Below are 18,028 nucleotides of genomic sequence, written 5' to 3'. Positions count from 1 at the left end.
AGTGGAGGTATTAGATGCATGGTACATCTACGGCCTGAGTAAGAAAGAGGAATGTCGCATGGAATCTTGTTCTCATAGTGATCCTATATTACTTGTTTGGTCAGAAAGGAATGCAAGAATTATTGAAGACTGTTTGTAGTGAGGTCATTTTAAGGAAAGCTGTGGCTACTTCTCTCTTCTGTCTCTTAGTGACAAATGCTTTCAGGAATGTATCACACTTGTCTTCTCTCCACGATATTTTCTTTGGACAATGATAAATATAGGTCTATATGGTGTTTTATGTTATGGATGTCCTTTTTTGCCTCCCTTATAGACACACTCTCTACATTAGGTTCTCAAATGCTATACTTGTATATCTACATCTTTTATCATTAAATGTAAGAGATATTATCTTTTCCAAAAGTAAGGAGCTGTGCGATAACAGCCGAGGTGGCTGAGAAAACCTATAAAATTTATAACATACATTCAAAAAATATTGTAAAATATAAATAAAACTAAAAATTTGCCAACAAATTTTCCCATAATCTTGTGAGATTTTGAAAATTTGTTTCAAATTTTAGGTCTGAAATGGATGAAACTTCCAAAATTTAAAACCTTGCTGGAGATGAACATTTGGTTGTTTTTCCGTCATTTTCAACCTTGGTAATTTCTGGGAGATTTAAAGTGGAAATGGAATCACTTTTCTCTTTGGGTGATTGACTAGTGGTTCAATTGTCCTGGTCAAGTGGCTCTACCTGTGATGTCATAAATTGAATATTAAAAATAGAAAGCAAATAAAAATACAGAAAAATTGCAGAAGAAATGGGCTTACCTGTGACAATGTTTTTAATCTGTTCTTGACATGGATGGGTCGATTTTTCTCAGACCTGTTTAAAGCCAATAAACCAATGGTTAACCAGCGAATTGTTTAACCCACTACATGTTTCAATGGCTCACATTATTCCATTAATTTTATTTTTAATTAACATTTTAATATGACCAACCAGTCGGTGAAGTGGTTGGTCAAAAAATGGGTGAGAGAGAGAGAGAGGCGTAAGATCTGTTCCGTGGCAATCAGAGAGAGAGAGAGAGAGAGGGGAGGGGGCTTCTATACAGGGTTACTTAACCTAATATTCCCATCTAAGGGCCTGAAACATAATAGCTCGTATTTTTTTTTTGATAAATGAATGGTATTTTATTCAAAGGAAACAAAATGATGTTACAATACAGACTGCCCGAGGAGATGCACGAGCTGGTACCTCTCTTCAACAACAACAATGTACTACATCAGACTCGGAAATGAAAGTTTACAGAGCTGCCCAGAATAAATGTTCTCTTGATACCCCTTGCTTAGCTAACCAATCCGCTATGGTATTAGATGTTCTACCCACCCACTGAGAATTTACAGTCATGTTCCTTGAAAACCAATTAACTTTCCTCATAATGTCCCTGTAGCACCAAATAACTGAATCTGGATTTTTTAACCAACCCACAACAACTTTGGAGTCTCCTTCAATAAGCAAATTCTGAACTCCTAACTGATCTGCAATCTGAATACCTTGTACCGCCATTAGAAGCTCAGCTCTAATAGAGTCTCCTATACCCATGGAGCCTGAGAGTAAAGCTAAGGTATTGCTGTCTTTATCTCTTAGCACCCCTCCTATCCCTGAAAGACCTGGATTTCCTTGGCTGCTATCATCAAAATTCAGCTTTGTCCAGCCTTCAGGAGGCACTCACACAGCTGGTACCCTGTTCTTCCTAGTACTGCTACTAGCCACAACTATCCAATTCCTCCAAATGTCATCAAAAGAGTATATTTTAAAGGAATCCAATGATCTCAGCCATTGGATTGCCCTGTCAAAATACAATCCTTTACAGTAAATATTTCGCTCATTCTCTTGGAAAATCCTCGCATTTCTTTCTTCTCAAATTGTCCATATAGCAGCAACTCTAATGATCCTCCACATTGTTTTACCATTTTTTGTGGGCCACACAAAGAAGGAAGGGTCAAAGAGCTGATTTACAGTTGTAGTCAAATTCCACCTGCACCCAAACAAGGCAAACATCCAGCCCCAAATAGCATCAGAAAAAGAACAGGTTAAAAGTAAATGAGAGCAATCCTCACCATTAACCCTTCAAAGTACACTGTAGTTAGGAGACAACACATGGAAGGCCTTCTCTTCTGCAACAAGTCTGAAGTGTTGATTTTTCTATAGAACACCTCCCAGCAGAAAATAATAATTTTAGGAGGTATACAGGTCTAGACCAGATCTCCTTAGCTGGAAAATCCAACTGTCTCGGGGAAGAGCAAAGGGACTTAAAGATGGAGGCACACGTGAAGTAACTTTTTGGATTAGGGGACCAAAGTCTTACATCAGATCTGAGAGCGTCCAGAAAAACACTTCCAAGTAGTGACAAAAGGTCTGAAACACAAGAGAGTTCATGATCCCTCAAGCCCCTACGAAACCCAAAGTCCAAATTCAGAGAGGAAGGAGAAACAGATGTTGGAAGAAAGTGTGAGATTGCTTTATTCTTGTAACAAGAAAGGGAATAAAGAGAAGGGAAACTGTCCTTAAGGGCAGAATGGCCCACTCAGATGTCTTCCCAAAATAAAACAGAAGTACCAGAATTGACATCATATACCTAATAAAGTTGAGGAAAAAAGGGAGCATACTCTGAATTGCTTTCCAAGGAGTTGCCAACGTGGCTTGACACGATACACCAGCATCCCATCCATTTTCCGAACTACCATGTATACTATCTATCACCTCATGCCACAACCTCTCCTGTTCTAAGGGCTACCTCCACAACCATTTACCTAAGAGAGTTTTATTCTTCAAAACTAAGTTCCCTAGCCCCAACCCACCCTCCTCTTTCCTCCTACATACTATTCCCCAGTTTATTAAATGATCCTTTTTTTCCTCCCCTAGCTCCCAAAGAAAATTTCTCATTAATTTCTCCAACTTCTTGGCCTCCCTAACAGGAATCTTGAACACAGAGAAGTAATATATCAGCAGATTTGCTAAGGAAGTTTTCAGTAAAGTTCTAAGGGACACATAATTGCTCGTATTTAAGGTGTAGATTTTCTTTAGGTGTTTGATCCATTTAAATCAGATGATCGAACCAATGAACCGTCATCAAACCAAAACCAGGTTGATATCCAGGTCAGGTTTTAATACATTGTTTTCTACTATTTTATATTTGGTATATTAAATAAAAATGTGTGGTAAATGAGATTTATTATTGTTAATGCTGGAAATAGCTACACATACAAAAAAAGTGTACCCCATGACCCACTGTCCAAGTCAATAGGGGTGCAAATGGATCAGATAAGATCTGATCCGATCGGAATCTGATCATATTTTTGTCAGATTTGGATTACCCTCTGTTGGATTCTCAGATTGTACCGGATAATCAAATCCAAGGTTCAAAGTATCGATACCTATCAGCTCGTATCGGTCGATACGTATCGTGCCGATGGATTCCCGATATGCCCCTCTAGGGGTTGTATTGGGTCAGGCCATGGTTCAGAGGGTAGCCAGGCCTTAAATCGACCCCTCTGAACTGGTTTCGAAAAAAATAAATAGAACCTAAAAAAAGTACTGATACAGGCCGATACGCCCTATCGGTGTATCGGCCTGTGTTGATACATTGAACCTTGATCAGATCCGATTGTATTCGGATCACCTCCCTATCCAATCCGATCCGACTCGACCTATTTATGTGTATATATATTTATAAATATACTTACTTATATAAAGACATGTAAATATTTTTATATTTACTTATAAATATGTTTATATTGCTGTTTTTGTAAATTTTTATAAAAAGACATGTATATATTAATATATATGATGAAAATAGTTGAAAAAATACTTATATTTTTGTTTTTCTTTATATAATTTTTTTTGCTTTTTTCTTTTAATAATTTATTATTATTTTTTTCATAATTCAAATTAGATTGGATCAGATTCAGATATCCGACATCCTTAACAGATTCGGATTTGAATAACCATTCGTGAGATCCGATTGGATCTTCGGATTTGGTCGTGTCTTGGATATGTAATATCGGATCGGATTCAGATATACCATGATTCAAATCCGATCCAATCCATTTGCATCCCTACAGGTCAAACAGTTCAGTGGTTCAACCATCTGGGTCACTAGGTTGTTGACCCAGTCAATGGTCTTTTTGCAGGTGAATGGTTCTGGGATGAAATGGACCTGGACATATGACCTGGTGATTGGTTGACTGGTCTGACAGTCACAGGCAGGTTGAAAATACTGATTTCTACACAGTGGTATCTTCCTTCATCTGGAAAGAAAAAGCTTAATTCGATGGATATTCATTAGACTATCAGGGCGTCTCTGGAATTTGGGGAAGAGGTCTTACTGTCTTACAAAGTACCACAACGGAATTGCTTGACAGTTATTGATAACTTGTCTTGAATTCCTTTCTTTATGCAAGGCCATTGGTTCCTTTCTCCCCCTGAAATGGAGAGGGTGGAGGCTAAATGGTATTCAACCACTGCAACTGAATTTGGAGGTGTTATTGGTCCTTGGAGATTCCCCTGTCTGTTAGGGAGTTACATATCTTAGCATTCATTCCAGGTAAAGACCTTGTTCTTGCCAGCTAACTTGGTACTAGATTATTTGGCCAAGGGCAGAGTTAAGTTTGTTTATCTGAATCTTATATTTGTTTCACTTTTTTGCAGTTGTTCCTTTCTGGTGTCTTGGACGCATTTAGTCTTGTATTATTCCTGCTACTTCCTCTATCTTACTGTGAGGCTGCCTTGAAATGAAATGGTGAAAAGGATTCATATAGGAAACAAACCCAATTAGCTGGCTAGTTCCTTGATAATGGTGGTGCTGATTAGTTTTTTTAGTTGGCTGAACTTTTTTACTTCAAAAAGGTTCATCTATAATTATACAGAGAGGTTAATAAATGATACTACTTAGCTACTGAACCTGTAATATTTTACAGAGGTTTCAATTGAAAATTTTGTAGATTGTTTAAATTTTCTTGTCCTTCTCTTTTTTCAATGAGTGTTGTATTAGGCATGCGACTGTTGTTGTGTTTCCTTAAGATGCTTGTAATAGTATACTTAAATTATAGGTTCTTGATTGTTCTTCCTTTTTTTCTAGGCTCAATATATGATAGTTAATTTTGAATTCTTTTATGCTCATCGTCTTGTTTTTCCTAAGTCTTTAGTGGGTATGCAGGTTCAGATACCATTGTTGAGGTTGTAACTATTACCTTTCAAAGATTATGCGAAGAGCTTCAACAGGAGTTGAATTTGATATTTGATTGCTTATTAGTGGAAATATCTGATTGTGTTATTCAAGAACAGTTGTTGCACCTGACTCGTCTACTGTCTATTCTTATTTCTACTGTCCAGTTTACAACAGGAGGAAAAGTTTCAGGTGAGTAAAAATTAGCCTGATTAATTTTGGAGACCCTGTATTTTGACAAAATTCCACCTGTCTAATCTTCAGGGGTCTGACCCTTGTCTTGTACTTGTACACCTTCTTGTTTAACCCCCCTCTTTCTATTCAATGAAATCAGTTAACTTCTTTCAAAAAAAAAAAAGTAAAAATTAGCCTGATTAAACTCATTATGTAACCTTATTCCTTATGTTGCTTTGTTTTTGATCTTTTGGTGATCACTCGTCACTCCCCTGATGTGCCAAAAAAAACTCTTTCTACAACTCCAAGGTGGATGTAGGGTGGCTACAGAACCCAGAGGTGTGGTTTGATGCTTTAAGAATGAACTTAAAAAAATTCAAGTGGCTGACAAGAAATCTGTGTCAGAATACAGTGGGTGGGGAGATCAACTATTGCTATGGCTGATAGTTTAGCCAAGCAAGTGGCAAATAGGGAACAGTTATATTGGGCACAAATCTATTTTTTTTTTGATCAATAAAATTAATTATAACGTTCACAGTGGGACTCGAACCCACAAATCTATTTTAATTTTTAATTTTTTATTGTTTGGAGAGGTCGCAGCTCGTGCCTCTCCATGGGTCTCTTGTATCTGTTATTCTCCTTTCTCTAATAAAATTTTCTCATTTATCAAAAAAAAAAAAATCTCCAAGCTAATATGTTTATTTAAACTACTATTTTGTATGGTTTATGTGTTGTTCTTTTACAGATTACCAACCAATGCTTAATCTTGTGGGGTTGCTTATGAGGACATATATCAAGCCTTCTGGCAATGGGATGGTAGAGGATCATTCTTATGATTTGGTCAATAAAATTCTTCAATTTATGTTGTGCCTTCTTGATGGGCTCCACAATTCCAATGATGCATCAGCCATTGCAAGCATATCTTCTCAATGGGCTCCTATATTTGAATTGAGAAACCCATGGTAATGCATCTAACAAACTAGTTGAGCATTATTGTGTATCTTGGGTTTTCAATGCTTTTATTTGACCTAGGTAGTCTGAAATTATCCAAATTTGAATCTGACTCTTGTATTTTTTTACCCAAACTTTACTCCTAATGGAGGGGTCTGAAATTTTATTAATAAATAAATCAAGAAGCTTATGAAGATGGGGTTGGAAGTAGTACAAAGGGTTTGAGTCATAGACACTATATATAGCAATGTTTAGAAAACTGGACTGGACCGGCCTGTCGGACTGGTCAAACCATGACCCAGGACCCTTGCTGGTTTGGTCATACCCTAAAAACCGGAATTCTTAAAATGGCTGGCCGGCTGGTTTAATTGGAGAACCGGTCCTGGTTTTATAGAATCACCTGGGTCATTAATGGATGGAATTTTCAAATGCTAATGAGAGGACTTGAACCCTGACATATCATTTATGTGTAATCTCTTGTTACCATCAATCATTCCTTCATTTGTGTTTGTTTATGCCTATTTACAGAAAATGTGTGTTGAGAGGTTCTATCGAAAAAAAAGTGAGTTGAGAGGCTTGAACCCTGGTCATTTGCTTTAAAAATTAAGGAACTAACTATTTATCCACCACACAAGCATGATATTATTTGTAAAATATATCATTTATAGTGTTTATGTGACCCACAATATATGTATGTATATGCCATGTCATCACGGTTCGGCCTCCGGTTTGACTACGGTTGAACTTTTGATCCTCGAACCTCTCCCTTTTCCGGTTTTATGCCTGGTCTGGTTCTTTGAACACTGATATATACAGAAAACCTAAACCATCCCCTAAACCCAAAGGCCAATCTGTTCTTGTAATAGGAATTTGTAGGTGATCTTCATATGAAAGAGATTGTATGCTGGTGGAGATTTCATGCTAAAAAGAATCTTATATTCCCACCTATTACATGCCAAGTTTGCTAATGCATCAGCAACCCTGTTCCCTTCACAAAGTAAATGCTGAAATGTAATAGACTAATAGTCTTGTCCAATTCCAGCATCTTGATTTGTCAATTCAATGGTGAATGTGCCATGGTATCTTGTAATTACAATTTAATATGTCCACTGCTAGTTAAGAATCACTTTCAATAGTCAAGTTGGAATCTTGAAGCTGCTTACCAAAGTTGATGGTTTAAAATCCCCTACTTCAGCTACCACATTAGTATCAACACTATAGAGAAAAAAAATGCAAATTTCATCCGGCCATTATGATCTTTCAGCACACCATTGCCACCATACAAATGAGGGTTAATCTGACTCTTGTGTTAATAGGTTTGAGATAGGGTATATTTTCTATGGGAAAACTTGGGGAAATGGTAAGGTTATTCCATGAGAAAGGATGGATTCTAGAAGTCTTCCATGAGGTTTTGAGCATGTCAATGGCCTGGCTTGTCAGGGTTGCCACTCTGGTAGATGTTAATTGTTTTGGTAACACTGTGGAGGGAGGATGTGGTGGAAGTAGTGGAAGAATTGGTAGGCAGATTATCAGTTTCCATTAAGTGTAAGAATGCAGAGGATGGGTGTATATGGGTCTTAACCAATGTTTATGGCCCTAATTCCTATAGAGAGGAATGAGATGTGGGAAGAACTATATGCAATCAAGGGGCTATGGGATGGCCCTTGGTGCCTGGGTGGGGATTTTAATGTCATTATATTCTCTGATGAAACCAGTAATCCCCAACAGGTAATTACAACAAGCATGAGGAAATTTAATGGTTTTATTGAAGAATGTGAATTGAAGGAAATACCTCTGCTGCAAGCCAGTTACACTTGGTCCAACCTTCAGGAAACCCCTTTGTGTTCGAAGTTGGACAGGGTCTTATTTAACCTTGCCTGGGAGAATAGTTTGGAAAACTTGGTTGCTAGAGCATTACCCAGGGTCACCTCCGATCACTGTCCTATCCGAATAGGTACTAAGTTTTTTCCTACAGGACCCAAACCTTTTAGATTCGAAAATATGTGGCTTACCCATCCAGATTTTGTGAAAAAAAGTGAAGGAATGGTGGGGTGAGGAGGAGAGGGGGGTAAGATGGAAGGGGATCAAGTTTCATAAGAAATTAAAAAGGTTGAGAGCCAAAATAAAAGAGTGGAATAGAGATCATTTTGGTAGAATTGAAGAGCAAAAATTGTGCCTAATCTCTCGAATAGAAAACTTGGATGTAAAGGAATCTCAAAATGGGTTGACCAAGGAAGACAGAGTGTTAAGGAGACAATTGAAAAAGGATTTGGAAGAGGTGTTACTGAGGGAAGAAATCAGTTGGAGACAAAAAATCTAGACACAAGTGGATTAAGGAAGGCGATGGGAACACTAGATTTTTCCATGATTTGGCAAATGGGAGACGAAGAAAGAATCTTGTGACCAAGCTAGAGATAGGAGAGGAGGTGATTACCAACCAGGATGACATAGCCAGAAAATTTGTGGACCACTTTAAATCGATTTATAGAAGACCTTTGAGTGAGGGAGCAGTCGTGGAAGGGGTGGAAATGGCCAAGAATTGATGACGGAGTGGCAAGGTGGTTGGAAAGGGATTTCGAGTAAGAAGAGATTAAGAAAGCTGTCTTTCTAATGGATAGATCCAAGGCCCCAGGTCCAGATGGCTTTACAATGGGTTTTTATCAAGTCTGTTTGGAGGTAGATTTCAATCTTGGGATTCGTGTTTGTATGTATCACAATTAAAAATCATTTGGCAAGAGTACAAATTTATCATTATAAAACTAAACCAACTTTGTATTTTCATGAACCAGATATATTTGCATTTGTACTGAACATTTTTTTTATTTGCACTCTTCCCAACTAGAGCCTAAAGAAACATGTCTCATTGGTTTGCCTCCCTTGGGCAAGTTCCCATTACCAGTCAAATCTTTCAGTTGATTCCTTTGCTGGAGGACCTGCTAAGAAAAATGGAGTTTGCAGAAAGTATTTGATTACCTCAATTGCTTAGAACTAACACTAATATTCTTTAGGTTAGGGCTGTTCATGGGTCAAATCGGTTCAGTTCATAGTTTTCAAGGCACCAAGGCTAGGCTAGGCGACAGGGGGCGCCTAGTCGCCTAGTTGCCTAGGCAATGAATTTTTTTTAAGAAAAACCATATATCCTAGGGTAGTTCCCTAGGTTCCTTAACCATCTTTCCTTAATACTTATTCATAATTTTCATAAGAAAAGTATAAGTTTCATGTTTAAGTCTAGAAAGTCAACATTTTATGAGAAGAAAAAGAACAAAGTAAAGAAAATTCAAAAAATATAGGGTATGGACTCCTAGACCCAATGGAACCTTCACTTGTGCTTCTTTCTTCAAGCCCATCTCTCAACTTTCTACTCACCAACCCTTTCCGTCAAAAGAAATTTGGTGCAGGCCAGTTCCCCCAAAAATTATGGCGTTTTGTTGGGAAGTATTCTATGGGAAAGTAAACACTCTAGATAACCTACAAAAGAGTTGTTGGGAAGTATTCCATGGGAAAGTAAACACTCTAGATAACCTACAAAAGAGAAGACCTTTCCTCTGTATTTCTCCTAATTGGTGTATCCTCTGTAGAACTCACGGTGAGGATTATTACCACCTATTAATATCTTGTCCCTTTTCTGCAGACCTTTGGGCTTGGTTACTTTTGTAGTAATTGGAGTCTACCAGCAGAAGTTCACATGCTCTTCAACCATTCTACCTTTTATTGGCCTACAAAAATAGGGAGATTTATGTGGAGATGTGCTCGTGCTGCCTTGATTTGGACTCTTTGGGAAGAAGGGAATGCTAGAGTTTTTCAAGAAAAGGAAAGGAGCAGTCAGGAATTGAAAGACTGTGTGCTGAATAGGGCAATACCTTGGCTGAAGACCTTGGAAATTTTTCATCAATTCTCCTTTAATGACCTTTGGAGAAATTGGTCAGCAGTAGCGAGGTGTTCATCCCTAAAGGACAAATCAATTACAAGCTGGTCTCCTCCATCTGAAGGCTCATTGAAGTTGAACTTTGATGGAAATAGCATGGGTAATCCAGGATTATCTGGAATGGGGGGTGCTTTGAGAAATGAGAAGGGAGAGATTTTGTTGCTCTACTCAGGTCCCTTCGGAATTGGGGACTACATCAGGGCAAAACTATTAGCTGCTGTACAAAGGGTGCAACTTGCAAACCGGATGGGGGTACAACACCTAACAATCGAGGGGGATTCCAAAGTGGTGGTGGGTTGGTTGAAAAATCCTGAAGAGGCTATGTGGCGTTACAAGAATGAAGTGAAGAATTTTAGTTGGTTGACAAGGAATATGTTGGTCACTGTACAGTGGGTGGGGAGATCAACAAATACTTTGTCAGATGTGTTAGCTAAGCAAGGGGTAAATAAGGAAGAATTGTTTTGGGCTCAGTTGTGATTCTTGCTTTTCTTTCCTAGTTTAGTTGTAAGATTCAAGGAGGGGCTGCAGCTCGCGCCTCTCCCTGGGATGTTGTATGAACTCACTCTAAATCTGCTTATGAATTAATAAATTTATTATCATTCATAAAAAAAATTTGTTTTGGTATATTAGCATCTATTTTCCTAGTGTTACATGGTTGACCTTTTTTAGTTCGGAAAGGATCCTTCTGTGGCATGTCTTTAGAAGTCATATATTGAGACAATGGTTTGGTCAAAGGGTTAATGTATTGATATATTAACATCTTTTGTAACATTGTTTCATGGTTGACCTTTTTCAGTTTGCTAAATTTTATCAAAGAATTACTGGGAAAGGATCCATCTCTGGCATATGTCTTTAGAAGTCATATATTAAGGTAAAACCAACATCACTGTTGTTGTTGCCCTGATTCTTCTAATGACTATTTATTTATTTATTTCTTTTTGTCTTGGTCAGTTTGTCAATACATATTTTGGTTATTTTTAATTGAACTTTCAGTGCGTTGAGTGACATGGTTGAAGCTTCACCAGAGGAAGTCATGTATTTGATCCTGATCTTTTTTGAAAGAGTGCAAGTGAAAATGCAACTGTCTGACCACTTGCATGGAACATCTGGAGAGGTGACTTCAAAGATGTGCAATTTATTCCAGAAGGATATATGCCACTGGGTAAGGGAGATAAATGATCTCGCTAATGGGAATTCACTAAATATTCAATTCCATGAGTCTAAGTTGGCTTTGCTCTGGGGAACTCTGAGTTGCTACCCTCATATTACTGGTACCCAAGCAGAATCGTCCTTAATAATGGATTTGGTAAATGCACTTGATCAACTTTTGAGAACTGGAGCAGGTGAGTTTGACAGTTCTGATTATATGCTTTATCATAAAATATAATAGATGCATCTGATCTGATCAACAATATGAGTATGTAGCATACTTTTATGCATCAATTCTCTCTTGATATTAATAAAGATAAACTATTATCAATAAAAAAAAGAGTAACCATCAAATGAACTGTTGAAGGGGCTAGAAGGACTGAAAAGGACATAGGTTTAAGTAGTAAGAAATGATTTAGGCATTCATAATTTAATAATGTTTATGGCACTAAACAGAATGGAGTGGAAAAACAGGTTGATGTGGCCAAACAATGAAAAAGGAAGAAAATGGAGGCTTTTCATTTTATAGGTAAAATGTTTTTTTGGTATCAAACAAAAAAGATGTTAAATTCAAAATTCACAATGGAGAATGTGTTGTAATAAGCATGCATGTTTGACCAACCACACCATCTGTAACCGTGGCACACTTATTTCAATTGGAGAAAATGCAGTTGTAGATCTTCTGACAACGAAGATGACCTACTCACAATGCCAAAATCGTTTCTTTCCTTCTTTTTGGTATTCTTCGACAGCAAAACCCAAAAGAAAACGCCATTCTTCAATAGAACCTTACCAAATTTCAAACAAGTAAATAAAAATCAGAATGAAACAATTCCTCAAATGTATGTAGTTTACGGAAGTAATTTCAAGAGCAAGCCCAGTCATTAAGCCATGAACAAAGGATGCAAGGAATCCAACGATCCTAGTGCAGCTGGGAATTTGGACAGTCCTTATGGGATTAAAAAAACGAAACTCCTAGTGAGGGAAAGTTACAGTTCTATTGTGGTTGCTGAAAACAAAGAAAAAGAGGAGGCAGAGGTTGAAGCATAGTTTTCAAGGGCCAAGGCGAGGCTAGGCGACCATGGGGCGTCCAGGTGCCTAGCCCTCGCCTAGGCAATGGAATTTAAAAATAAGAAGCCATTGGGTTTCTTCCCCTTCTGAACTAGGTTTTTTGGTTTTATGTATTCTGCACATACTTTTGTGCTTTTGTTTGTCGCAGTGTTGCTTGATGAGAACAATTACTAAAACAAAAGGAGAAAATGAAGAAAAAAAGTATGGGGCGTAGCCCCTGTTCCTCCCCTGTTTCAGACACCAATAATGAGGGAAAAAAAGCTGAAAACATGCAAGAAATTTAAGAACAAAAGAAGGTGGTGGAGCCCCTGTTTAGTCCGATAATATGATTAAAACCAGGAAATAAGAATGGGGTGGAGCCCCTGTTTTAGTTTAACAAAAAGGAAGAGGAAGAGTAGAAAAATGGGGTGTAACCACTGTTTTAAACCAGTGGGAAAAGAGAACAAAACAAAGGAGGAAACTGATTAACTCACCTTGACTTAGAGGACTGTGTAGGAACAATGGAGGGCTGTTGTTCTCTCCTCTTCCTCAGTTGATTCTTTTGTCAAAGTGAAAACCTCAAAGATTATTTTGTTTTTATTTTCCTCAACAAAAACATGATAACATGCAACAGGTCCTATTATAAAAACTAAAACCAACCAATACAATATTATATATTTATATTTATTTTCTTTTAATAAATATTATTTATTATATATGTGTTTCGGTCCCCTAAGCATGCGCCTAATATATTTTTTCTTGGCGTTTGGGAGTGACACTCTTTGAAAACTGCCTAGTCGCCTAGGCTTGACAACTATGGGTTGAAGAATTTAAAAGGGAAAAATAATCTAATGAAAGGGGTGGTCAGACCTAATTTTGGTTTTTGCCATTCTCTTCATTCTCTCTTCTCTTTCTTTCTCTGCATAAACCTCCTTTTCTCTTTCTTTCCTTCTTTCTTTCACAGTTTTTATATCAAAACAGATCATCCTAATTTTTCTACTTCAAAAGAGTGGAGGCAGAGTTCAAGTAATGCTGATAGAACATGATTTTAGGCTAAGTATGATATAACTCAATCTATCCGTTTATGTATGAAGATTCTTAACTATGTCTGGACCGTTGTAATTCTTGCACTGTCTTTTAGGTTATCTAGATATCTTCTATGCTTTATGGTAGGTTATTTACATCATGTTTCTTCAGATAAAATTGCAGGTCTTCCTATACAAACTTGGCAAAGCTTAATTGGCGCTGGTTTAGCTTCCTATCATAAATTAATTTTGGGTAATACAGCTGAGCTTGCAGAAACCAGCAACTTCCTCCGTATTGCAAGACAATACAGAAGTTCCTCACATATATTGTTTTCTGTAGCTGACTTTTTAGATTCTGTTCATGGGTAAGCTGATCAGTATGCCAAATTGATATACTCTGGGATTTTGTTTCATCATCTTATGAAAACTTTTTTAATGAATAAATTGTACTGATTCATTTGTTATTCATATTCACAAAATACTAACATTCTATCATGACACTAATGATAGTGCTAAATATCAAGAACATCAAGGTCATAAAATATATCATCCAGAGCTTAAGGCAGAGAAGGCTATTGATGCTGTCAAGTTATTTTCTGAGAATTTGTGCCATTCAGAGAAGGATCTTCGTCTTTCAACCCTAAGAATATTGTGCCACTATGAACTTCTGGATGCTCAGCTATCCAAGATGGATGAGCCTCCCAAAAAGAAATTGAAAACTGATGGTTCACAGTTATGCTGTGCTGAACTCCAGTGCCATAACGTATGTTGCCCTGTTTTCTGGTTGATCTGTTCTTGTTTTTGATTTTTGTTTCACTAACCTTCATCTGTTATTTCCCCAAAATTTCAGGTTGTTCAGCTCCTTTCAATTGAATCAACTCCACTTTCAATTTCTACAAGCAGAAAAATTGTTGTATTGATTTCTAGAATACAGATGGATCTGTCTGCTGGGAGGATCTCTGAAGCTTATGCGCCTCTTTTACTGAATGGGGTTATTGGCATATTTCATAATCGCTTTGGCCATCTATGGGAACCAACATTGGAATGCCTTGTGGTTCTAATAAACAAGTATTGTACGCTTGTGTGGGATAAATTTGTTTGTTATCTTGAACAATGCCAATCAAAGTTCCTCACTTTCTGTAGTGAACTTGGGAGCACCCCTCCTGGGTCCTCCAACAAATCATGTGGTATGGACAATTCACATCTTGGTTTGTCGAGTTTATTTGGACTCGTCTATTTTTCTTTTCTACACTTGGATTTAAAAACATTAGGCAATGGCTGGTCTATGCGTTTGTGTTGAATAAAGTTTTAGGTCGTTGGAGGTTTGACAGTTTAGTTTCGAAGTTTAATTCACCATTACTTTCTTACTTAACTAATTTTACTTTGAATTACTTACTCAAAAGGGGAATTCATATGTGGGTCCTTCAGTGTTTAAATGGAGCACCTCGGGTGCACCTAGGCACGTAGGTGTGAGGACCATGAGGTGACCCCCTTTCAAAAGGCCCATGCCTGTGTCTCTTTGCGCTTCAACCCAGGCACAATCTTTCTTTGAGTTTGCTTTATTGGTTACTTTTTTATACATTCTTATGTCTTTTACACCCGTATAATTGTGTATTATCTTCAGAATTGCCTTTTATTGGTGCTTGTGCATTAGTAATGTTCCTTAACTTTTAACGAAATGAAATACCTTTTGTTTGCTTAAATCCCTAGATGATGCAAGATAGGGTCTTGGATAGCAATTTCTACCAAAGAAGCAACAATAGTGCTACAATCTCTGATCTCCAAGACTCTATCCCTAAAACAGAATGAGCTGTGATCAAAATTACAAATACCAATATTCTTATTTATATGGGCAAAAAATTCATGTTGGTAATGCTCCCTCTGAACTCTAGTACGTGTTTGTTTGGGCTTGCCTGAAGGGGCCTTTTTTTTTTTAATTCAGGTTGCATATTTTTAATGAATTAATGTTTTTTTCCACAATGTTGTGCCTTTGTCCAGATGTATGTCTTGCATTGCACCTCAATGCTACAAGACCCTTATACTTTTTTGTGCCTCTCGCTTTTGTAATATTGGGATTCCTTTAACTTAATGCCTTTTTCATCCATGTTAGGAAAAAAGGATAAAGAAAGCTGTGAATTGATCTATCAAAAGACTTTTACTTAATTATTTCATGTTGCTAAACTTAACTATTCATTTGCATGGTTATTCTATTTTTAAGATATCTGATCTTCATTATGGATTTCACTTGTTAGATCTGGTGGAGCGCTTCAATTCATTTGTTTCTCCCGATTCTGATAGTACACCATGTGCAACAGTAGTATCTTTATTGCTTCAGTTATTGCAAAAGATTCCAACTATTTCAGAGTCTCGGTCCCGACACCTTATTCCTTTGTTCTTGAAGTTTTTGGGGTACACTAGCAATGATTTTGAGAGGTACAGGAAACTGGTTCTTATTTTGTCACTATTTCTGTGTTGTTTTCCATTATATGCAGTTCGTATTGTCTTATTAAAATATATTGCTCAAATCCTTGGTTTTTTCTAAATCCATCCTGAGCTTGCAGTATTGGATCATTCAACTCATATGCTTGTAAAGTCAAAGAATGGAAGGGAGTCCTTAAGGAATGGTTAAATTTGTTGAAGTTGATGCGAAATCCCAAGTCTTTATATTTAAGCAAAGTTATTAAAGACATTTTAATCAATAGGTTGGTAATTTTATTCGCATTCCATTGTAATAGATCTAAAGCTTTTTGTGGCTTTTCAGCTGTTTTATTGGTGCTTCTAATTATGAAATTGTGGAATTTTGGTTTTCTCAGGCTTCTTGATGAGAATGATGCAAACATACAGATGCAGGTTCTTGGCTGCTTGTTGAATTGGAAAGATGACTTCTTAGTCCCATATGAGCAGCATTTGATAAATCTAATCATTTCGAAAAGTTTACGGGAAGAGCTTGCAACATGGACTTTGTCCAAGGAGTCCCCTCTTGTTCAGGAACAGCACAGAATGGATTTGATTCCTTTGGTAATCCGGATATTGATACCAAAAATTAGAAAGTTAAAGACACTGGCCTCACGGAAGGTATTGTTTGTGTATTTGACTATAAATTCTCCTCCTATTCTTGCAGCTGCTACAGATGAATTTCATTCATGTTTTCCTTTTAGACCATTTGATGTTGATCCTAGAAGTGTATATGATGTATTTTTCCTTTTCAGAATCCTAGTATTCATCACCGAAGGGCAGTTCTATGTTTCTTGGCACAAATGGATATTGATGAGCTTCCTCTTTTATTCACCTTGCTTCTAAAACCATTGCAATCCAACTTTACTGGAACTGAAGGTTCTCATAATTTCTTTTGGAGCCACAGAGTTTCCATGGATGAATTTCAAGCATCTGGTTTTATAAATTTTTTCAGCCTGGATAATACAGATAGCTCGTCTTGGAAGAAGACTTATGGTTTCCTGCATGTCATTGAAGACATCCTCAGAGTTTTTGATGAGTTGCACATTAAACCTTTCCTTAACCTATTGATGGGGTTTGTTGTCCGGGTAATGGAAAGCTGCACGTTGAGACTTGACAGTGCAAAGAGCAGTGGATCTTGTCTAGTTGGAAATTTTTCTAGCACCTACATGGATGTTCATGACACGACCAGTGCAACAGAGAATCCAACTATGGTAATATTTCTTATCTGCTGGGTTTCTATTTTTTTTTGTCAAGCCTCATTTTGTTAAATTAATAAAAGTTATAGAATATTGGAAGAAATTGTATCAATCAAAATTTATCAAAAAAAAAAGAAATAGTATCGATCATAAAATATTGGAAGAAATTGCAGGTTCTACAGATCTTTCCTTGACACACTAGCAGACTTAAAAGTAGTGGGAAAATTGGAAGGTGCAGGATCAACAACATAAGACTTGGGAACAGGTATATGCAATGGATGGGAAAAGGGTCTTTCTTGATTTGTAGTCTGCCCTTTAAAATGGGTATGAGAGGAAAGGATATTTAAGACTTAAAGAAATAACATCTTTTGAGACAAAATGCTCTCCAAAAATTGGATCGAAACATGTTTTCTCCTTTTAGGTAGGGGAACACCCAAGATTTTTATATTTGAGGTGGTTATGATCAAATTTGAGTCTAGGACTTGCATCATGGACAAAACAAATGCATCCAAAGATTCTCAAGGGAAGATTAAGAACAGGTTCATAAGAGATGGTAACTTGTTAATTAAATATACTGCTGCCTGAACTGAGAATACTATGGAACAAGTCTCTTACCAACTCTACAATGTGTTGATCCATCTTTTCTGGTCCCCTTTTTGTTTGGGTTGTGGGGGCATATAAGTTCTAATGAAGTACTCCTTTCAAAAAATAATGTTAACTTCTCAAAAGGCCAACTACAGCACCCATAAGAAGTAGTCTGTTGCAACTTGAAGGGGATAGAAGGGATAGAGGCAGACAAAAAAGGACATTGATTGAAGTAGTTGGATATGACACTAAACAGAATGAAATGGTGAAACAGTATTCATTTAGCCAACCCCATATAGTTGAGA

At 37.2% G+C, this 18,028-nt stretch overlaps 1 protein-coding gene across 1 annotated transcript in view; it reads left to right on the top strand.

Moving 5' to 3' along the window:
• The window catches only part of LOC104597815 (ARM repeat superfamily protein), an 82,527-nt gene that overhangs the window by 34,464 nt on the left and 30,035 nt on the right, over positions 1-18,028 (top strand). Inside the window, exons 9-19 of the mRNA XM_010259540.3 lie at positions 5,203-5,403; positions 6,131-6,347; positions 11,058-11,132; positions 11,255-11,604; positions 13,658-13,850; positions 13,996-14,248; positions 14,336-14,672; positions 15,738-15,918; positions 16,047-16,187; positions 16,299-16,560; positions 16,695-17,153. Of these exons, the coding sequence (XP_010257842.1) occupies positions 5,203-5,403; positions 6,131-6,347; positions 11,058-11,132; positions 11,255-11,604; positions 13,658-13,850; positions 13,996-14,248; positions 14,336-14,672; positions 15,738-15,918; positions 16,047-16,187; positions 16,299-16,560; positions 16,695-17,153 (2,669 nt within the window). The remainder of the gene's footprint in view (positions 1-5,202; positions 5,404-6,130; positions 6,348-11,057; positions 11,133-11,254; positions 11,605-13,657; positions 13,851-13,995; positions 14,249-14,335; positions 14,673-15,737; positions 15,919-16,046; positions 16,188-16,298; positions 16,561-16,694; positions 17,154-18,028) is intronic.

This window comes from Nelumbo nucifera, chromosome 4, assembly GCF_055504915.1.
Source record: "Nelumbo nucifera cultivar China Antique chromosome 4, China Antique-T2T, whole genome shotgun sequence".
NCBI classification, from domain to species: Eukaryota; Viridiplantae; Streptophyta; class Magnoliopsida; order Proteales; family Nelumbonaceae; genus Nelumbo; species Nelumbo nucifera.
The sequence above is the reverse complement of the archived record's forward strand: the minus strand, read 5'-3'. Positions and strand labels throughout refer to the sequence as shown.